The sequence below is a fragment of the Staurois parvus genome, unplaced genomic scaffold, assembly GCF_062004578.1.
Source record: "Staurois parvus isolate SC_StPar_1 unplaced genomic scaffold, SC_StPar_1.0 ptg000829l, whole genome shotgun sequence".
In the NCBI taxonomy this organism is placed as follows: Eukaryota; Metazoa; Chordata; class Amphibia; order Anura; family Ranidae; genus Staurois; species Staurois parvus.
This window is the reverse complement of record NW_028318625.1, coordinates 1,129,518-1,151,128: the sequence shown is the minus strand read 5'-3', so window position 1 is coordinate 1,151,128 and position 21,611 is coordinate 1,129,518. Positions and strand designations below refer to the sequence as shown.

General features: G+C 40.1%; 1 protein-coding gene across 2 annotated transcripts in view; it reads left to right on the top strand.

The window, feature by feature from the left end:
- CLPTM1L (CLPTM1 like) overlaps positions 1-21,611 on the top strand; it is an 85,829-nt gene that overhangs the window by 32,747 nt on the left and 31,471 nt on the right. For both annotated transcript variants that reach the window (XM_089655255.1, XM_089655254.1), the window contains exons 5-9: positions 359-504; positions 1,762-1,840; positions 4,313-4,430; positions 8,964-9,058; positions 14,494-14,578. In XM_089655255.1, coding sequence (XP_089511381.1) covers positions 359-504; positions 1,762-1,840; positions 4,313-4,430; positions 8,964-9,058; positions 14,494-14,578 — 523 coding nt within the window. The remainder of the gene's footprint in view (positions 1-358; positions 505-1,761; positions 1,841-4,312; positions 4,431-8,963; positions 9,059-14,493; positions 14,579-21,611) is intronic.

Sequence of the window (21,611 nt, the reverse complement as noted above, 5' to 3'; positions counted from 1 at the left end):
TTCTCGTTTTCTGAGATTGTGGATTTGGGGTTTTCATGAGCTGTAAGCCATAATCATCACAATGATGACAAATCACGGCTTGAACTATCTTGCTTTGTATGTAATGAGTCTATCTCATATATTAGTTTCACCTTTTAAGTTGCATTACTGAAATAAATAAACTTTTGCATGATATTCTAATTTTTCGAGTTTCACCTGTATATATTTCTTTGCTATCGTAATTTATGACAGTTATTCCTGAATAAAAAAGTTCTTATCAGAAATGTAAAAATGGTTCTGATCTATAAGTGGTATACAGGTACAAGAACTTAAGTGGGTAATTACCCTCTTATATGATGTTTTTGATTTTTATTTTAAGCAAATTGACACCGATAAAAAGGAAAATAATGCACTGGATGAACCTGTCTCACACTGGAGATCTCGGCTAACACTGAATGTTATGGTGGAAGACTTTATTTTTGATGGGTCCTCTCTACCTGCTGATGTTCACAGATACATGAAAATGTAAGTATTCTTGATTTAAAAAAGCATTTTTTTTTTTACTGCACCAAAAATGCATCTTGCAGGACTTTGAAAAATGGACCTGCAACTGACCAGTGTGAAGAGTTTCATAGTATTTAATGGTTGTGCTTTCTTTTCCACTTTTTTTTAATGCAAAAACTGGGGGGGGGAAATGATCAGTGTGATAGTAGCCTTACGTTAAGGTCAAGAAGAGAAAAAAAAATAAAAGCTAAATTTGTGACTTTAGCTTAATCAATTATTTTTACAATTTGAACATTCATTTTGTACATATAGCTTAAACCCAGATTGTAAAAATTCTCTCTTTAGTAAACGCCTTCTACTTTATTAATCTCTCGTTATCAACAGTCATGATGTACCTTCTACTCTCTGCTTATGCATTGCCTGTTTATGCAAAGAGCATTAGAGAGTAAAAACAGCTGTGCATGCGCCATGTACCTTCCTTACCCCAGACACCACTAAACTACTCGTTCACTCCCTGATTATCTCACGCCTTGACTACTGCAACTCCCTTCTCACCGGCCTACCCCAGTGCAGGCTCTCCCCGCTCCAGACCATCCTGAACTCAGCGGCTAGACTCATTCACCTCACCAACTGCTCCACCTCTGTCATTCCCTCCACTGGCTCCCGCTTGCCCAACGCATCAAATTCAAACTACTCACTCTGACCTACAAAGCCATTCACAACACTGCCCCTAACTACCTCACCAACCTGATTCCCAAGTACCACCCTACCCTTCGCTCCTCACAGGACCTCCTTCTATCTTGCTCTCTGGTCTCCTCCTCCCACGCACGACTGCAAGACTTCTCCAGGTCCTCCCCCATCCTCTGGAACTCACTGCTCCAATCCATCAGACTGTCACCTTCACTCCTCACCTTCAGGCGCACCCTGAAAACCCATCTCTTCAGGGAAGCCTACCCCACCCTCACCTAACAGACATTCTCCTTCATTCCTCCTACCACTCCATCCCCCACAGCCACTTCCTCCTGTGCCACTACCCCCTCCCTCCTAGATTGTAAGCTCTAAAGAGTAGGGCCCTCTAACCCCTCGTGTACTGTTGTTGTTTCTGTTCTCTTTCTTGTATTGTCCCCCCCTCTATTGTACAGCGCTGAGTAAACCCTTTGGCGCTATATAAACTCGATGTAGTAATAATAATAATAATCTGTGTTGTGTGTGTTTATTGATTTTTTTTTTTTTTTTTTGTAACATGCTTATATATGTGCATTCTCCTTTTTGTCATAGGATTCAACTTGGGAAGTCTGTTCATTACCTTCCTATATTATTTATAGATCAATTAAGTAATCGAGTGAAGGATTTGATGGTAAGACATAAGTAATTTGTTTTCCTCAAAATCTTTTCAATTTTATTTGCCATACTATGTTTGATTGACAGTGAAATTGTAGTGCTATCTTAAATAAAAAAATACTGAATGCTGGTTATTGCCAGCATTGACACAGTGGCAAATAGCGACTTACAACTGCACTCAGTAACTGGTTCCCAACAATAATGCCCTGCGGCTTAGGGCTGCAGGGACTGTACCAAGACCCCACATGAAGAGGAGAGCAGGGAAGGTCTGTAATGTTGTTAATGTACTGAGCTTGGTGGGGAGGCAGTGAACTCTGGTAAGTTGTTCAGCATGTGCGTCGCTGTCCAAGGCTGTGTTCCAGCTGCGGGAGAGCCCTGTTTTGGGATGTGCCTTAAATTGAAAGACATAATTTTTGTGCTTGTGGAGGAGATTCGCAAATGTCTCAAGCTGGATCTACCAGCATGGGACTTGGACACACCCCAGAACAAGGTATTGTGGTTTTTTTTTTTTTTTTTTTTTTTTTTCTCTCTCTTTTTTGGATGCAGGCTCAGAACCCGTGCTCCACAGCAAGACTCTCTGTGAGGTTGTCTGCTGGTTATGGAGACCATGGTGGCCTTGTTCAAAGCAGTGTTGTACACTCAATTAGTCCAAGGCCAAGAACTCTCTGGCTTGATCCTGAGGGCAATTACCTCAGAAAGATGGGTGTCAGAGTTGGTTGCTCTCTCATGTAAACAGCCTCTTTGTACTGTTGCACAGGGGCAAGGTAATGGATTTGCCTTTGGTGGTAATGGATTCCACTTTAAATGAGAATATTGTCTTGCCTTCGCCTTGCCCTTACCATAAGGGTTCAAAAGTAGTGTCCAGCATTACCAGGATGTAGAGTTGGTTTACCTTGCAGCTACAGCTTCTTTCAGAAAATCCGGGTCATTCTACATTTTGGGTCATAAGTGGGCCATAAGTGGGCCATAAGTGTGGATTCGCACATGTGCAGTGCGAATTGAAGCTCCGTTTTCACAGATAATTGACACAGTAGTTGTTCAGCGGTTAAGGTCAGGTTTACATCGGGATCAGGAGAGAAAACTGGGTCTTGCTTCACAGTCCATTATTACCTAATAAAGACTCCAATTAATTTCTTGTGACTCCGCCCTGAAGAATAAAGAACCTCCCTTTCTTGTCAAGGCTCATTCTACTTGATCTCCTAGATTGTAAGCTCGAAAGAGCAGGGCCCTCGATCCCCTCATGTTTTGCATTGTATTGGTATTGTTCTGTCACATGTTCTGTCCCCCTTTGTAATGTACAGCGCTGAGCGAACTATTGGCGCTTTATAAATACTGCATAATAATAATAATAATCTGTTGGCACATCTTAGACTTTTCAACATCAGCTTTCTATTTCACAGCTTTGTAAGACTGATGAGTAGATGTTGAGGGCTGAGTTTTGTCTCTAACAGTTGCAGGCTGTAATTGAACCCCTTCACCATCACCTAACAAATGGGAAGTGGACTTTAAAATAGGTTGACGCATATATGCGTTTTTGTGTTTGTACTGGAAGTGTGTGCACTCCCAGCACAGAGACTGAGCTGTCCGTGACAGCCCCAAGTCTCTACTAACAATCGTGCCCCCAGGGAACCAGATCCCGATCACATGATTTCTGTGATAACCGCTGTATGGCTAGAACAGTGATCATTCACTCTGTAGTCCACCCCTGTGTTGTTTTTCCTAGGTGAAGAGGATAAACAGCACATTCATTGTTATAACTGTGTTGTTCGCTGTGATTGGTCACATGGTACAGACAAGTCCAATCACAGTCCATCTGTACCATGTGATTAGCTGTGGCCAATCACAGCAAATCAAACTGAATCAATTTCATTCAGTAAAATGCTTGCTTATAGCAGCGAAATTCACTGCTATAAGCAATCATAATGTAAACAAAAAGAAAGAGAGAAAAAATCCTGTTCAGTTCCCCAGAGTAGTACAATGTTACTATGGTAACATTATACTGTTCTTTTCACAGGTACATAAAAAAGCCAATATTATGGTTTATCTTAACTTCTTTATCATTGGTTGCTGCACTTCAAGCTCCATGCCTCCATGGAGCCACCAAAATGCTCACTCCCCAAGCGAACTACAGGAAAGATGTGCTGACGCAGCAAATGCTGACACATCCTTCACTATACATTGAGTGTTTTTTCCTTCCTAACCCCTCTCCCCTCAGTGGAACGAATAGTAAGTTCCCACTCACAACCCACGGTGCCTTTGCTTCATACCTGCCTCTTCCTCCTTATTGCAAAGCAGTTCTACCTTTATCAGAGCTGCTTGCTCTAGAAGGACTATGTCTCCAGATTCAAATATGTTTTACTATTTGCATAAGAATTTCAAGGGAAACAATCAACTAAAATGTATTCTTTAAGATTTTGCATTTATCTATGGTCTAAAATCCTTTTGTCATTTGAAATTTAAAAAAGTGTAATATTTTCTCTAATCCTAGATGATAAATCGTTCTACAACAGAACTTCCTCTGACTGTATCGTATGACAAAATATCATTGGGTAAACTTCGGTTTTGGATTCACATGCAAGATGCGGTTTACTCTTTACAACAGTTTGGTAAGTTAACTTGCATATCTGTATCTAGATAACTAACATGCCATATGTGTTGACTTGTTGGTAGGTAAGGATGGCATAAAAGGGTTGGAATAATTGGGAAATGTACAGGGCTTTAGCGCTTCAGAGGTCCCTCAAGTTTGCCTAGTTGTACCAGTGCCATTTCTTTACATATGTTCAACATATGTGGAACATGTACATTTAGGATGGTTTCTGTTGTTGAAGGCTTTTATTTGACTTTATATAATAATGATTATAGTAATACATTGAGAGAGTGTTCCCCAAAAACACACCAATCAGTATGTGCCACCACAGACTAGAAGAACAGCACATTTTTTATTAATCCTAAATAAAAGAAGACAATATGGCTAAATCTGGAGAAAAAAATGGTGTACAAATGTAGCATAATTGGAATTTAATTGGCATAAAGTATTACCTTTACCTTTATGGTGGGATTTCAGCATCTAATGTTTGTTAAAGGTGAAGTCCACCTTTGTGCAAAAAAAATAACAGATTTGCTTTAATTATTTTTTTTTTCCATTGGAGCCCTTCAGAGCATTGCACCCACATACAGAACCTACCAAAATGTGTTCAGTAACTAAAATGTTTTCAGTATAGGTTTCAGGAATCACAGTGGCGTGGCAGACATTCCTTTGGATAACCTTTCAGGAAGTTAAATAGTCTGGCTGAATAAAGACAAAAGTCCATCCAGTTCAACCATTAAAAAAAAAAGTAAAAGTTATAATCCTACACCTACAGTTGATCCAGAGGAAGGCAAAAAAACCCAGCAAAGCATGACACAATTTGCTGCTGCAGGGGAAAACGTTGCTTTCTGATCCCCTGAGAGGCAATATTCCCTGGATCAACTTTACCTTTACTTTGTTAGTATCCAGTTATCCAGTTATATTCTATGTATCCGAGAAAAAATCCAGGGCTTTTTTTAAAGCAATCCACTGAGCTGACCAGAACCAACTCTTGAGGGAGTCTATTTCCACAGCTCTCACTGTGAAGAAACCATTTGTGTCTAACTGTGTCTAATCCATTTGTAAAATGACTGGTTTAACAAATATGCATGTGAAAGTAATGCGCCGAACATCAGAAATCTTTATTAACCACTGAAATTAGTATGTTAAGAAGAAAACTCTTCCCACCATAGAGATAGAAGGGAGAAACCTTATAAAACTGGATATGCAAATACTTTGGCCAGCCCTGCCTGGCTCTTTCTGCTAACACACATACGATACAGGGATTTGAGTCCCAGAGGCTGCGCTTTATGAAAGGTAGACACGCTTTAGTAAGCATTACCATTTTTGATTTTAGAAATGTTCATCCTTTTGGCTTTAAGGCTAGGTTCACACCTCTGCATGTTGCAATTGATGCGTTTTTCTGCTGCATTTTGTGGTGCGTTTTGTATTTTTGACACTTTTTTTTTTTTTGCCACTAGGAATGTATTGACTTTGATGTGACTGTAATGTGACTTTAGATGGGTGTGACTTTGATGCAACTTTGGATGGGTGCTACTTTGATGCTTCTTGAGTGTCAGAAAGTGTAAAGTTGCATCAAAGTCACACTACATGAACATAACAGTCATACTTTCCTATTGGGAAAAAAATGGAAAACACACAAAAAACGCAACACTTTGGTGTTTTTGGTGCGGTTTGATTGCATTTTTGTGCAACAGACTTTAATCTGCTACGGGAAAAAAGTTCCTGATCCTTTAGAAAAAAAACACATTGGCTCAAAACTGACAGATGTGAACTAGATCCATAGGAAATCATGTTAAAGTGTCACTAAAACCACAACCGTAAAATCAGTCTGTATATGCAGTAAAGCATGCTTGTTATACTCCCTGTTGATCCTAAGGGGTTAATCCTCCGCATTATGTAAAAAGGCTGTTTGATCCTGTCTTCTTAGATCCTCTCCTTCTACTGTCCCCATTCCATTTGCTTGATAGTACAGAGCTCTAGTAGTTGTACTTCAGTTTTTACATACGTTTTTTACATCCACTACCAATGCAAAAATGAACTGTTTGTCAGTTTACATCCGTTTTTCGTTTGTTCCGTGATTAACTGAATAAAAATGCAGGCTTGTTCCGGTTTAAAAAACAGACCTGAATGGAAGAGGACGAAAAAAATTATGGAAATGGACTACATCTGTTTTTCAGCCATTTGCCCATAGTAATGCATTGCTGTCCATTTTTCATCCATCAACAGACGGATGAAAAACAAACAGACGGAGTGCCTGTTTGAAAGGGGCCTTCATCTGTTTTTGGTTTCATTATCTTCTGAGCTTGGAACATGAACAGGTTAATGGACTTTTAAAACCTCTTTGGCTACATGCTTGTTAAAAATCAGTGAATTACATGTTAGTGGAATTAGTATCCAAATAATAAAATCCATGCCTTTTTATTGATTAGCTGGACCTTCATAAAAAAAAAAGTAATTATGTGCCCCTGAAAGTGTTACTAAACCCCAGACCCTGCATTCACTAAATCTGGTCTTCCACAGTACACAAAACATGGAAACGCAGTTATTTTAGTAAATGTAAACTGCTAAATATCTTTTCTCATCAGCAGTTAGAGCAGTGTTGTGATTTCTATCAGTGGCCAGCCAAGCACTGGTTAAAACTTGTAGGAGTTTTCATTTTGCTCAAGGAGGATGCAGGACCCCTGACCTCTGTTTGGACAGCGTTGATTGGCCCTGTGCTGATCACATGCACTCTCCCAAGAAGAAAAAGGGGAAAAAAAACCCTCTCTAGCAATATACACCAAACTGAGCATGTGCAGAGTGACTCCACACGATATATCTTATCAGGAGATAAGAGGGGGACACCGGAAGAAAGATGTCAGGATTAATCAGCGTTTTTACACAATGCAGAGGATTAACTTCTTAGATTCCACAGTGAGTATAACAAGCATGCTGTACTGCATATACAGACTGATTTTACTGTTGTGGGTTAAGTAACACCTGAAAGCATCAGTGCTCCACTCTATAATCCTTACCTGACTATAGCCACTTGCAGCGCTGCCCTTATCAGTCACTTTGTGTATTCACGATGTAGACAAGATGGTTGGTTTGCCACATTCTAGCCATGACTCTTGTCCACCTCATTGATACAGAACAGAATCACTAGTAAAAGCAGAGATGCCAGCCGCTGTAAAGGTTACAAAAATAAATGTGTTCAACATAAAACTTTATTATCAATTATTTCCTTATTATCCATTTCATCATTTCATATTCTTGAACAGTTATACTGCTGCCAACCGGAGAATTAATTAGACATTAGGCCTAAGAACTGAAGGCCATCCTCTCCTCCTCTCGATGTCCAGGTCTTCCTCTAGATTTCAGTCATGAAATCTGAACGTGGATTTGTCAGTCCTCCAGAAACCTCAGTTCAAGCTGACCAGCAACCTTGTCTAATGTTTGCCACAGGGTAGCCTTCCTTGTGATCATTACTTCGGCCAGGAGGGTTTCTGGGTTGGCTACTCTCTTATTTAATGCTACATGGGATTAGGTTGCACTGAGTTAAAGATCTTTTTAACTAAAGATTGTCTCTGTATTCCAGCTAAACAAAGGCATTATGTTGTGTTCTTTGCGTCTGATTCCTTCATATCCCAAGGAGAATGCTCTGCACTGTTTACATATACAATATATACAGTATACGCCACAGCTCCATTCTGCACTGTTTACATATACAATATATACAGTATACGCCACAGCTCCATTCTGCACTGTTTACATATACAATATATACAGTATACGCCACAGCTCCATTCAGCTTTACCATCAGTTGGCAGGTTTCCATGAACTCCAGGTTCTAGCTCCACTAATTTCTAGGTGGATTTGCCACACTATTGGGATGTATGAATTTATAGGGAAGGCTCCCCTCTTTCCTGTCTGAACTCGCACCACCAGGACAGTCTTGGGTCTTTTGCCACCAGGCTTCTGTGTCTCAGGTCTGTAATGTGGATGTGACTGACTCAACTTTACAATGTTAGATTGTAAAGTGCCTTGTTAGGCTCACAGATTTTTGATGGGCTCTTGTCTCGCCTGTGATTATTGTTGAACTTGCACACTGCAGCTTAGGAATGTCCCACTGATAGTGAATGTGATCCCCAATGGACAAGAAAGAAAATAGGATTTTCGTATGTACCATAAAATCCCTTTCTTGGAGTCTATTGAGAGACAGAGATCTTTCCCCTTTTATGTTGGTTATTGCCATTATGTACAGTGTTTGTACTGCTTTACAACAATTGATCAGAATTCCTAGAGGAGAGATTTTGGCTCCTAGCTGCTGCTGGCCTTCAGTTTTTTGTTTTTTTTTGGCCCAGTGTCCATAGTGTTTAATTCTCTGGTAGACGGCAGTATAATTACCAGTTCATGAATGTGAAACACTGTGTCCCTCAGTGGACTTCAATAGAGGGATTTTATGGTAAGTGCATTATCCCAATTTTTTCTGTTATTATTGCTGTGTTTCTTCCTGTGTACTTGTGCTGGAGAAATTGAACTGCAGATGATGGAATGTTGTTCTTTGCAGGTTTTTCAGAAAAAGATGCAGATGAAGTAAAGGGGATTTTCGTGGATACCAATCTTTATTTTTTAGCCCTCACTTTCTTTGTAGCTGCTTTTCATGTAAGTTTAAATTCATTACAAAAGTATTTTTGCAATACTCCTATAGAAATTTTTTAACTAAGTTATATTATGCATCATTAGTGTATACAGCAATACTACTCTAACAACAAAAACTTAGTATAATGGGAAGAGAAGTCTTAGAAATAACATCTATATAGATTTCCCAAATCGTCTTCCAGGACAATATATGAGAAATAGGCTTGGTCTCCAACAGGATCCGTAAATACATCACCAAAAAAAATGTTAAAAGGAAGTCTCTCTGCTGAACTAGTCAGTATTTCCTTTCTTCTTTTAAATAGGAAACATTCTGCTGTAACTCCGGCTGGATGGAGTTAAGAAGCTTTTTTTGGCTCTTCCCTCAATCTTTCTTTATTTTGGCTGCTTGCCTCCATAGTTTTGAATGGTAAAGCCCTCTCTTTATGATTTATGCCACCTGGACCACCTTCTTGACTGGTGAGGGTACAGTCTGGGGCTCCCTCATCGGCTTCTTGAACTTGGAATCTAGGACCTCCCCAGGCTCAGCCTCTTTGGGAGTTGCAGGTCCCTTGGGTCAGTCCTGTGTTTAGCTCTGTGATTCCTTGACTGGCATTGACTGGCATCCTTCCTGGTAGGGACGGTGCCTGTGGTGTTGGGCCTTTAGTTATGGCCCAAAGAACATTTGGCCCCCAGAGAAGGGGGAAAGCAGGCTTTTGTCTGGCCATGTTTAGTTCCAAGCTCCATCACAGGGGTGCAAGCCCAGATTCTGTGGTTTGACCTCTCACACCTTTTTACCTGTTGGAGTATTGGACCTTTACGGTGGTTTTTATTTTTCTTAGAACATATAGACAACCTTTTAAGTACTATTGGTGAGACTCATAACTTGCTGGTAGGGAAAGTGTCTTTGCCTTTTAGGAGGATAAATGTCTTGTTTTTCTAGTTCACAATACTCTCACAGAATCAAGACTGTTAATTGTTTTCCAATTAAAGTAGAATTCCAGGTGCATCTAACTAAGGCTAAACCTACCCCATTTTAAGCCTCTTTTATCTAACCCTGTAAAGATAAGATCTGTATACTTATCTATTCTGAAGATGCTCTGGTTTGGTCCCTGGATCAACCATATTCATGTAAAGTTTGTGCTGCAAGGGATCCCCTAAAGATCAGGTTAGTTCAGAATCTCTGCCCTCATCTGGGGTTTCCTCTGTTTCACGGGCACAGTTCACCACTTCCTTTATGTTAAGGTAGGCATTTTCGGCAGCCTTATCTGGACTGTGTGATCAGCTCTCAGGGGCTCTCTCAGGTTTGGAACACCTGGGATACAGGTGTGCCTGCTCTCCGTTCCATACTCTCTCTTTTGAGGGAGGATGAAGTGTCGGAGGAAATTCCTCAAGATGAAAAGGATGTGGAAGCATTTGAGGATTTGGAATGCTCTGTGAATGAGTCATACCAGGCTGAATCTTGGGGTCCAGGGCTCTTTCAAAGACAGAAGACTATACTGGGCTTGCTGGCAAATATGAGCTAACCTTAAGTTACTGTTGCTAAAAATTCCTAAGTCCTTGTCAGTGCACCCTCACTTACAAAAAGTGATGTATGCCAGTTGGGCTCACCTGGAGAAGGTTTTATTACCTGTAACCTATGGGGGAGGAATTCTGCTAGAAATTGGGCTCTCAGGCATTCAACCTGTCTGTTTCCTATTTTAAATAAGTCTCTGGTTCCAGTGAATATTTTCCCAGTTTTAAAAGATACCACAGATAAGAGGTTAGGTTAGATACCCTCTTTCTGGTAGTATTGCTCTGCATCCTGTGGTAGGTGCAGTGGGAGTTTGTCAACCCCTTAAAGTCTGGGCAAAGCATGTGATCCAGAAGATCATGCCATTTAGCAGCTCCTGAAAAGACTTTCATAGAACCTGGAATTTTCAGTGGGTGCCTTGGAAGATTCCATCAGGAAACACTCACAAATGGGCATCATATCTGCCCATATGTGAAGGATCCTATGGCTCAAATGTTGCTCAGCAGAACGTCTCTGCAAGCCGACATTAAAAGGCTGCTCATTGAGGATGAAAGCTTGTTTGGACCATCCTTGAATGGCTCACATCCAGAAGATGACTGTGAGGAAAAGCACACTCTCCCCAAGAAGGGTCCTTTTTGTAAACAGGCTCAAAGCAGAAGCCCACATCCCAGTTTCGTTAGAAGAACTGGACCCCTGAAGTCCTGTGGTTCTAGAAGCAAATCCTCACTGTGAAGGGGCACTCCCACTCAGGTGGACTGACATCTTACAAGCTTTCGCAGCTGACTGGACTCAGGAAGTTAGAGATGACTGGATTTGCAGCTTGGTGTCCAGTGGTTCTAAGCTTGAGTTTCGCAGCTTTCTACCTTTGTGTTTATGCGCTTAAGGTTATATTTGGATCCACAACAAATAGCTGTTTTCTTTATTGCCCTGGAAAGACTGCTGTACCAGGGGGTGAACACACCTGTGCCAAAAGCCACAGCTTCTATTCTAACCTGTTCACATTTCCCAAGTCAAATGAAGACATCTGGCCTTTTCTGGACCTCCGAGGTCTCAATAGGTTTTTGAAGATACAACATTTCAGGATATAGTGCACCCAGCCAGGGATTGCTTCACTTTATCAAGGGTTAGTGTCAGTGGATAACAAAGATGTTTACCTACACATCTTGTTTATCTAGCTGCAATAACTGTTTCTGTGTATAGTACTGGAGGATCGCCATCTATCAGTTTTTGATGCTGCCTTTCAATTTGTCCACAGTCCCAAGGGTGTGTACCAAGGTGTTGGCTCTGATTCTGCGGTTGTTGGGAACCAGGGGTATTCCTGGAAATATTACCCCATTAGGGGCATCTTAACCTATTCCTATTAATCCTTATCAGTTAGATCGCTGCATCACCTTTCCTTTAAAAATGGGAGAGACCTGTTTCCCTCTTTATTAAACAAAACAAAAGGAAGGTTTTCCATATTGACAACATGGGGATTATTTACTAAAGCTGGAGAGTGCAAAATCTGGTGTAGGTCTGCATAGAAACCAATCAGATATTATTGCCAAAGCATAAATGAACAAGCTGAAGTTAGAAGCTGACTGGCTACCATGAACAGCTGCACCAGATTCTGAGTGCACCAATTTTATTAAATCCACCCCAAAGTGTCTATCAGTAACAAATTGTCAAGAGATAAACAAAGTATTAACAAGGTGATACCCCCTAAATCCTGTCTACATTCTTCTTCCAGAAGAGCAACACATGCTAGAGATGCAAAATTGAACCAGCTACTCTTTGGAAGATGCCCGATCCTAGCTTTATTTGTCATTGATATAATTTCTGTTTCAATATTTTTATTAAGAAAGTTTTGTTTTAGGAACACAACAAGCTTAATATACACCCACGCAGGGGCCGAGCATAACAAAAACACAGAAACAGATACATCCTGCTGACTTGTATTAGCCAAATAACAAAATGTCCAATGACAGCAAGGGAGGACGGCAAAAAACCGAACCAAATATTATCAGCAGTAGTCCAACATAATACCTTAAAGAAAAGAAGAAAGAAAAAAGGTTAGAAGAAAGGAAAAAGAAAATAAAAATGACAAAAAAAAAGATAAAATATAGAGGAAAGGGAGACTAGGCGAAACACGGATCCAGGGCTAGCACAGGCAGCAACTACAAGAGGCCATAACTAGTAGGAGGCAGGGATGGCAAGGAATATCGTATCCAAGGTTCCCAAACCTTAAGGAATCTCGGATGAGAATCATGAAGAATGCTAGACATCTGTTCATTGATCAACATATCATTCATCTGGGTCTTCACCCCTTGGAAGACAACCGAAGGGGTTCTCCAAGCTTGAGCTATGGCACATTTGGCCGAAATAAATAGGTAGGATGCCAATTTCTGCTGAGATCTAGACAGACCCAAAATTGGGCAGTGCAGAAGGACCACCCTTGCATCCCTACGGACCGTAATGTGAAATAGCATTTGTAGCGAACCAAAAACCCTAGACCAGAAGCCTGTCAATCGTGGGCACGACCACCAAATGTGTAAGACGTCCCCACGTAGACCACAGTTCCGGAAACATCTATCTTCGCCAGTCGGATTATTGATATAATTTCTAACTCTGTGACACATATCTCTACAAGAAAAAAATGAAAACCTGCATGTCACAAACACGTCTAGGAGGAGAAACCAGAATACATTTCAGAGACCTCTTTTGAATGTAGAAAAAAACCTGTATACTGAGCAGATGTAAACGGGACACTCCCACCCAATGTCAATATGATGTTTTGCATGAATAAATTAAGTGATGCTAATTAAAGACCTAATTGCCTCCCTCAGGCAAGAATCTGAACAATTCAGGGAAACATGATTTTATTGGATACAATTTCAACATTTCACAAATACACAAGATTATGGAAAGAAGATACCATGCTTAACCCTTTACTACATATAAGTCCCCTTACTGCAAGCATTATGCTATAGCCCTGTTTGGGACTACTGCAATCCTAGAAGAGGCTCCTCCCATCTATAATTTTTTTTTTTTTCTCCTCTACACCCCTTCCTCTATCATAATCTACAGCCTAACCACTATAAAATTTTCAAACTGTCAAATCCCTTCCTGTGCACTAAACACATATGTAACTAATAGCCATATAACCTTTTTTCGTATCAATATGTAGAAAATATAAAACTTTACATCCACAGTTTTCTTCATTTGTTTGTCTAATACAACACTAATATTATATGTTAACCTATAATATACCTATGCAGGCTTATAACCGTAACAGTGTATGCTGATGCCTATGGATCAAAAGAATTAGGAATGAAAAGAAAAAATAAAATAGCAGTTTATTAACACTAAACATTGTCTTGCTATAAAACTTCCCAAAATTGTTTAGTCACTTGTACTGTAAATGAAAATAATACATATTTGGTGGCTACTGAGGCTTCTAAGGGTCGGTTCACACCATAGAAGCGCAGTCCAGATGCATTCCGGATGTGCGTTTTTAGGTGCATTTCGGTGCATTTTTTATATTTTCCGCTGTGTTTTTGATGCGTTCTCAATCATTTTTTCCCCTTTTTCTTCAATTTAAATAGGGACAGTGTGGTTTTGGTGCGTTCCAGTTTAGTTCTGTGCAGGAAAATGCAGCCTGTTCTACTTTTTTTTCTGCAACCAGAACGCACTGGAAAGTGCAAGCACTGATGTAAACTATGACATTGACAACCATATAGCATACTTTCTGTGCAGTTAGGATGCAGAAAAAACTGCACATTGAAACACATGTAGTGTGAACTGGCCCTAAAAGGTAATTTACTTAATTTTCAGTTATACAGTCAGGTGTTTGTGTATATATGCGCACACAATCGATGCAACATAAGATCAAGGAAAAGTTGGGAAACGTTTGATAAAGTCTATTTGTTTGATTCATATTGACACCTGTAACATATTTTTCTATTTTCAGCTCCTGTTTGATTTTCTTGCATTTAAAAATGACATCAGTTTCTGGAAGAAGAAGAAAAATATGGTTGGGATGTCAACAAAAGCAGGTATGCAGTTTACAGTTTCCTTTATATCAATATACACTATATTGCCAAAAGTATTGGGACACCTGCCTTTACCCGCACATAAACTTTAATGGCATTCCAGTCTTAGTCCGTAGGGTTCAATATTGAATTGGCCAATCCTTTGCAACTATAACAGCTCCAGCTCTTCTGGGAAGGCTGCTCACAAGGTTTAGGAGGGTGTCTATGGGAATGTTGGACCATTCTTCTCGAAACGCATTTGTGAAGTCAGGCACTGATGTCGGACAAGAAGGCCTGGCTTGCAACCTCCACTCTAATCCTTCCCAAAGGTATTCTATCGGGTTGAGGTTAGGACTCTGTGCCGGCCAGTCAAGTTCCTCCACTCAAACTCACTCATCCATGTCTTTATGGACTTTGCTTTGTGCACTGGTACGCAGTCATGTTGGAACAGGAAGGGGCCATCCCCAAACTGTTCCCACAAGGTTGGGAGCATGAAATTGTCCAAAATGTCTGGGTATGCTGAAGCCTTAAGAGTTCCCTTCACTGGAACTACAGGGCCAAGCCCAACCCCTGAAAAACAACCCCACACCATAATCCCTCTCTGCCAAACTTTACACTTGGCACAATCAATGCAAGTACTATTCTCCTGGCAATCGCCAAACCCAGACACGTCCATCGAATTGCCAGACAGAGAAGCGCGATTCGTCACTCCAGAGAACACGTCTCCCCTGCTCTAGAGACCAGTGGCAGTGTGCTTTACACCTCTGCATCCGACACTTTGCATTGCACTTGCTGATGTAAGGCTTGGATGCAGCTGCACGGCCATGGAAACCCATTCCATGAAGTTCTCTAAGCACTGTTGTTGTGCTAATCTGAAGGCCGCACCAAGTTTGGAGGTCTTTAGCTATTGACTCTGCAGACAGTCGGCGATTTCTGCGCACTGTGCGCTCCAGCATGCGCTGACCCCGCTCTGTCATTTTACGTGGCCTACCACTTAGTGGCTGAGTTGCTGCTGTTCTCAGTTGCTTCAACATTGTTTTAATACCACTAACAGTGAACTGTGGAATATTTAGCAAGGAAATTTCACGGATGGACTTACTGTACAGGTGGGAACCTATCATGGTACCAAGCTTGAATTCACTGAGCTCCTGAGAGCAACCCATTATTTCACAAATGTTGGTAAAAGCAGTCTGCATGCTTAGTTACTAGATTTTATATGTCTGTGGCCATGGAAGTGATTGGAACACCTGAATCCAATGATTTGGAAATGTGTCCCAATACTTGTGGCAGTATAGTGTATATGTAAAGTATATGCCAAAAAGTTTGCTGCTTAATTTGTTTTGGCGCTTTATTCATGTAAGATTTTATTGAACAAAAAATATCACACAGTCCAGACAATTGGTGTACAAGCCCCATTAACAGAGAACAATACAATATATCTGTAGAGCTCTTATCAGATATTGTCTTGTGGTCAGCACACCCAAACAGTTATCCATGCAAAAAAAATTGTGTATTAACAAGAAAACAAAATAAAATCGCATCCTAGAGTGAATACTACCCTCTTAGAAAGCATATCCGAGATCTAATGAGATATGCCTATTTGCTCATTTCAAACACTGCATGTATCAATTGCCACAAAGTCTCAAACTAAATCAAGATCCCACCCTATGGTTAACCAAATAGAGCTGTAGCAATCTAGTAAGGGAAATTTGATGTGTTTTTTTTTTTTTTCTCAAATGAGAACAGCATTGACCTGCTGGATCCATTGTGTACATGTTGGTTGGAGACTATGAGGATAATCAGTATTGCAATTTTCTATTTCAATTCAATACTAACTAGCTAAATTAAATTCATACTAACTAAGTATGCCACCCTGATGAGAGCTATATAGGTAGAGGTAGAGTATAATTCCTCATCTAAATTTTATACATACAGTTAGGTCCATATGTATTCGGACACAGGCACAATTTTAGTTTTTTTCAGGTATTTACCAAAACATATTCATGCTATAGTTATATAATGGATATGAACTGAAAGTGCACATTCTCAGGTTTAATTTGATGTACGTCCAAATTGGAGGAAGGGTTTAGGAATTATAGCTTTTAAAAGTAGCCATCCCCCCTTTTTAAAGGACCAAAATAAATTGGACAAATTAATTTAATCATAAATAAGATGTTCATTTGTAATATTTTCTTGAGAATCCTTTACTGGCAATGACTGCCTGAAGTCTGGAACCCATGGACATTACTAAAAAGACTGGGCTTCCTCCTTTCTGATGCTTTGCCAGGCTCTAACTGCAGCTGGCTTCAGTTGTTCTGTGTTTGTGGGTCTTTCTGCCTTTAGTTTTGCCTTCAACAAGTGAAATGCATGCTCAATAGGGTCGAGATCAGGTGATTGACTCGGCCATTGCAAAATATTCCACTTCTTTTCCTTCAAAAGCTTCTGGGTTGCTTTTCCAGTGTGTTTTGGATCATTGTCCATCTGTACTGTGAAGCGCCGTATGACAGTATATCTCTAAACACTGCAGAATTCATCCGCCTGCTTCTGCCTTCTGTCACATCATCAATAAACACCAATGACCCAGTGCCACTGGACGTCATGTATGCCCATACCAATAAACTGCCTCCACCATGTTTTAGAGATGATGTTGTGTGCTTTGGATCATGAGCTGTTCCAAGCCTTCTCCACACTTTTTTCTTCCCCTCGTTCTGGTACAGATTAATCTTTCATCCGTCCAAAGAATGCTTTTCCAGAACTGATCTGGCTTTTTTAGATGTTTTTTTTTTTTTGGCAAAGTCTAATCTGGCTTTTCTATTCTTCAGGCTTATGAATGTTTTGCACCTTGTTGTGAACCCTCTGTATTTGCTCTTGTGAACTCTTCTCTTGATTGTAGACTTTAACAAGGATACACCCTCCTCCTGGAGAGTGTCCTTCACTTGTCTGGATGCTGTGAATGGGTTTTTTTTTACCATATAGAGGATCCTGCGAACATCCACCACTGTTGTCTTCCGTGGGCGTCCATGCCTTTTTAGGTTGCTGAGCTCACCAGTGCGTTGTTCTTTCCTCAGAATGTACCAAACTGTTGATTTGGCCACTCCTAATGTTGCTGCTATCTCTCTGATGGATTTGTTTTGTTTTTGAATCCTTACAATGGTCTGTTTCACTTGCATGGACAGCTCCTTTGAATGCATAATGTTGGTTCACAGCAATAGATTCCAAATGCAAATACTACACTTAGAATCAACTCCAGACCTTTTACCTGCTTAATTGATGAAGAAATAATGTGAAAAAGTAGCCCACACCTGGCCATGAAACACCTTTTGATTCAACTGTCCAATTACTGTTGGTCCCTTGAAAAAGGGGGGGGTGGCTACTCTTAAGAGCTGTAATTCCTAAACCCTTCCTTCAGTTTGGAAGTACATACCCTCAGATTAAACCTGAGTGTGCACTTTCAGCCCATATCCATTATATAACTATAGCTTGAAAGTGTTTTGGTAAATATCTGAAAAAAACTAAAATTGTACCTGTGTCCAAATATATATGGACCTAACTGTATATCTTATTGACCTAGGGATAACCCCCATCATAAGATACCTTATAGTATAAAGATGTACACAATGCCGATCAATAAGATATATGTATTAATTGTGATGTTTGTACATGTATACATTCGGTTTTATATGTTTTGATTTAATATATGATTGTGTACATATTCATTCAGGGAGATTTAATTATCTAACTACATAAGTTGGTATTTTAATTTGTCTAAGGTTATTTGTTGAAGGATCTGTTATAAAGGCAGTGGTGGAATGTCACGATCAAGCTCTGCCCCCTTGCCTGCCCATTAGATCGGCCCCCTTATATAAGACAGCTAGTTGCCACAGTTATCCTAGACTTAACAAAGCGCATGCACGTGAAACGTGTTGTCGTGGCAACTAGATGCTTGTGGTTCAGCCTGATCCTTAGTGGACGACTTTTGCTTCCTTCCGAGGCCAGTGACATCCATTCTGGTAGGCCACGGTCCCCGTTCCTGTCAACTTGCTTTTACCTGTCAAGGGACTAGCTCTGCACACATCTTCTACTCTGGCTTGGGGGCTTGTGCGGCCTAAGATGAGCGGGTATTCCTCCGCGGCCACCATTGGGAGGTTGACACTGGATGACAATATTGTTCTTTTGCTGGAATAAATCAATATCGTTTATTGGAGCTAATTGCTTGGTCATTATAATAACAAGCCCAAGTCCTTGAGTGTTGTTTCTTTGGACTTCTTTTATCACTGTTTCTAGTGTGGCATCAGCAGCTGAGGATTGTTTGGCTTTCAACAGCTTTGAGGATTTAGCGCCTGGAACTCCTTTTTTTTTTTTTTTCCTTTTTTTTCCTCAAGGGTATACCCACCCATGACGGACGATACCTGGACCCATACAGGGACCAGCTACATAAAAAGGTTAGACAGGTTGGTCTTATCAGACCGATACTGTAGCTTTACATAAAGTATGAGGGTCATCAGCTCCATTTCTTGCAAGTGTCTCCTAAGTAGTATTTGTTTTTATGTAAAACCATCGGGGATCAGTGAATGTCACTTATCAGGTATTTAAACTTTTAAACTTTGCGATACAAGTTCCACCATACAGAGTCTCAGGTGGCTTACTAGGTGTTGCATCACACACTGAATGCACTAATACAACCACTCCCTCCCACTATTTTGCACTGAGTACTTTGCTACAGGATGGTTGACACCTGGGTTGCTGTCTATCCCTCTGTAGACACCCTTACCCCATTTCCACACCCTAGTTCATGAGTACCCCATAGGGGAACACTCAGTGATAGCAGTAGCTGAAACCAGGCGCAGAGTAACCTTGGCAGAAACTCAGGCAAACACTTGCTCTTCTGAAGGGTTGCAAAACATTCAAACTAGTCAATTTGTTACAATGGACAGAGTGACAATGGTTTTCCTTGCTCCGGAGCAGTACCATATTTCAACACCTGTCTCTGCATCTAATTCTAGATGGTTCCTGTCTTATAGGAACATCCCCTATTCTTAAATTCCTCTCCTGGGATATATGAGGCCACTACAAGCCCATTAAATGGAAATCACTATTTTAAGCTATAGCAAGATACTAAGCAGCTAATATGCCTGAAGGAGATGTATCTAATGAAAAACACCTCTGATTTTCTTTGTAGATAACAATATGAAACATCATTCCATTCTTCTCATAACTCTTACTATAAAAGTGTAAGCATTCTTATTTTTAAGACCATATTTAGACAGGAAGATATGTCTTCCATTGCACTGAGCTACAAAATCTTTATCCCCAATATGGGACTTTAAAGGCACTACACTCCAAGTATTAAATAAAGTTTTTAACATTTTATTATACAAAAGATTCATAAAACCAAGGACGGCTTTCACCACAATTTGTGAAAAATATAATACAAAAAGTTCTCAATGGTTGAAACAGGCTTGTGATGTATCTCCATTCATCCAGCGCATTTCAGAGATAGAATACTATTGAAGGATACAACATTTAGTTCAAAGATCATTTATCACCAGGCAAAGCTGTATATATTAAAAACAAGTGATCATTGCCATCCTGCAGTACCACCCATGGATCCTCCGGTTGCTTGCTCCCTGGTGGAGAATATTGTGGAGTGCGTAGGTGGCCACTGAGGTCCATAGATGTCAGCCCTGTTGTCAGAACTTTTGAGAAAAAAAATCAGTATACAATTTATGAAAACAGGCTGGGATTTGGAATTAAGGAGATTCCCTACTAATTTGCACAAATCAACTGATAATCAGCATTTTTTATTTGCGCGAATTTGAAGGCGCAATAATCTATAACAATATATATTAATATTAACATTCAGTGCAAAATGGTAATGAAATATAATAGGTGATGATAAATAATAAACAATTCAAAACAACAATGATCTAATCCAAAATAATGGTTAGAAATTCGAACCAGCAATTACTTTCAAATATTAATGAATTGAAATCGGCTGTCTAGGAAACTTTCAATAACTCGGCAGCATATGACAACAGTTATACAAATTGACCATGTCATCTCTCTACAACCAGATATTCAAAGCTCAACGTGTACCTTGGCATGAATTGTTTTGGAATAACATACACAGGCCAATCCAATCATCTTCAAATCTATCTAAGGTCAAGATCAATTGTTGCACTAAGTTGACTTTTTGTTATATATATATATATATATATATATATATATATATATATATATATACATACACACAAACCATTGACCAGAAGCTAAAATTAGCTTCAGGGATGTTTAAAATAGAATTTCCCCCAGAGAATTGAAATGAAAATAATGTACACTGCAGTTAAAATTATTTCATATCAACTCCTGAGCTAACCATAACTGTTATCAGACTAAACGGTTTAGCTGGAGATATAAGGCTAGTACAAGTTGGCTAAAGAAAAATGAAAGATATACAGTATCTCACAGAAGTGAGTACACCCCTCACATTTTTGTAAATATTTTATTATATCGTTTCATGTGACAACACTGAAGAAATGACATTTGCTACAATGTAAAGTAATGTGTACAGCTTGTATAACAGTGTAAATTTGCTGTCCCCTCAAAATAACACACAGCCATTAACGTCTAAACCGCTGGCAACAAAAGTGAGTACACCCCTAAGTGAAAATGTCCAAATTGGGCCCAATGTGTCAATATTTTGTGTGGCCACCATTATTTTCCAGCACTGCCTTAACCCTCTTGGGCATGGAGTTCACCAGAACTTTACAGGTTGCCACTGGAGTCCTCTTCCAGTCCTCCATGACGACATCACAGAGCTGCTGGATGTTAGAGACCTTGCGCTCCTCCACCTTCCATTTGAGGATGCCCCACAGATGCTCAATAGGGTTTAGGTCTGGAGACATGCTTGGTCAGTCCATCACCTTTACCTTCAGCTTCTTTAGCAAGGCAGTGGTCGTCTTGGAGGTGTGTTTGGGGTCGTTATGTTGGAATGCGGTCCAGTCTCCGAAGAGATGGGATCATGCTCTGCTCAGTATGTCACAGTACATGTTGGCAT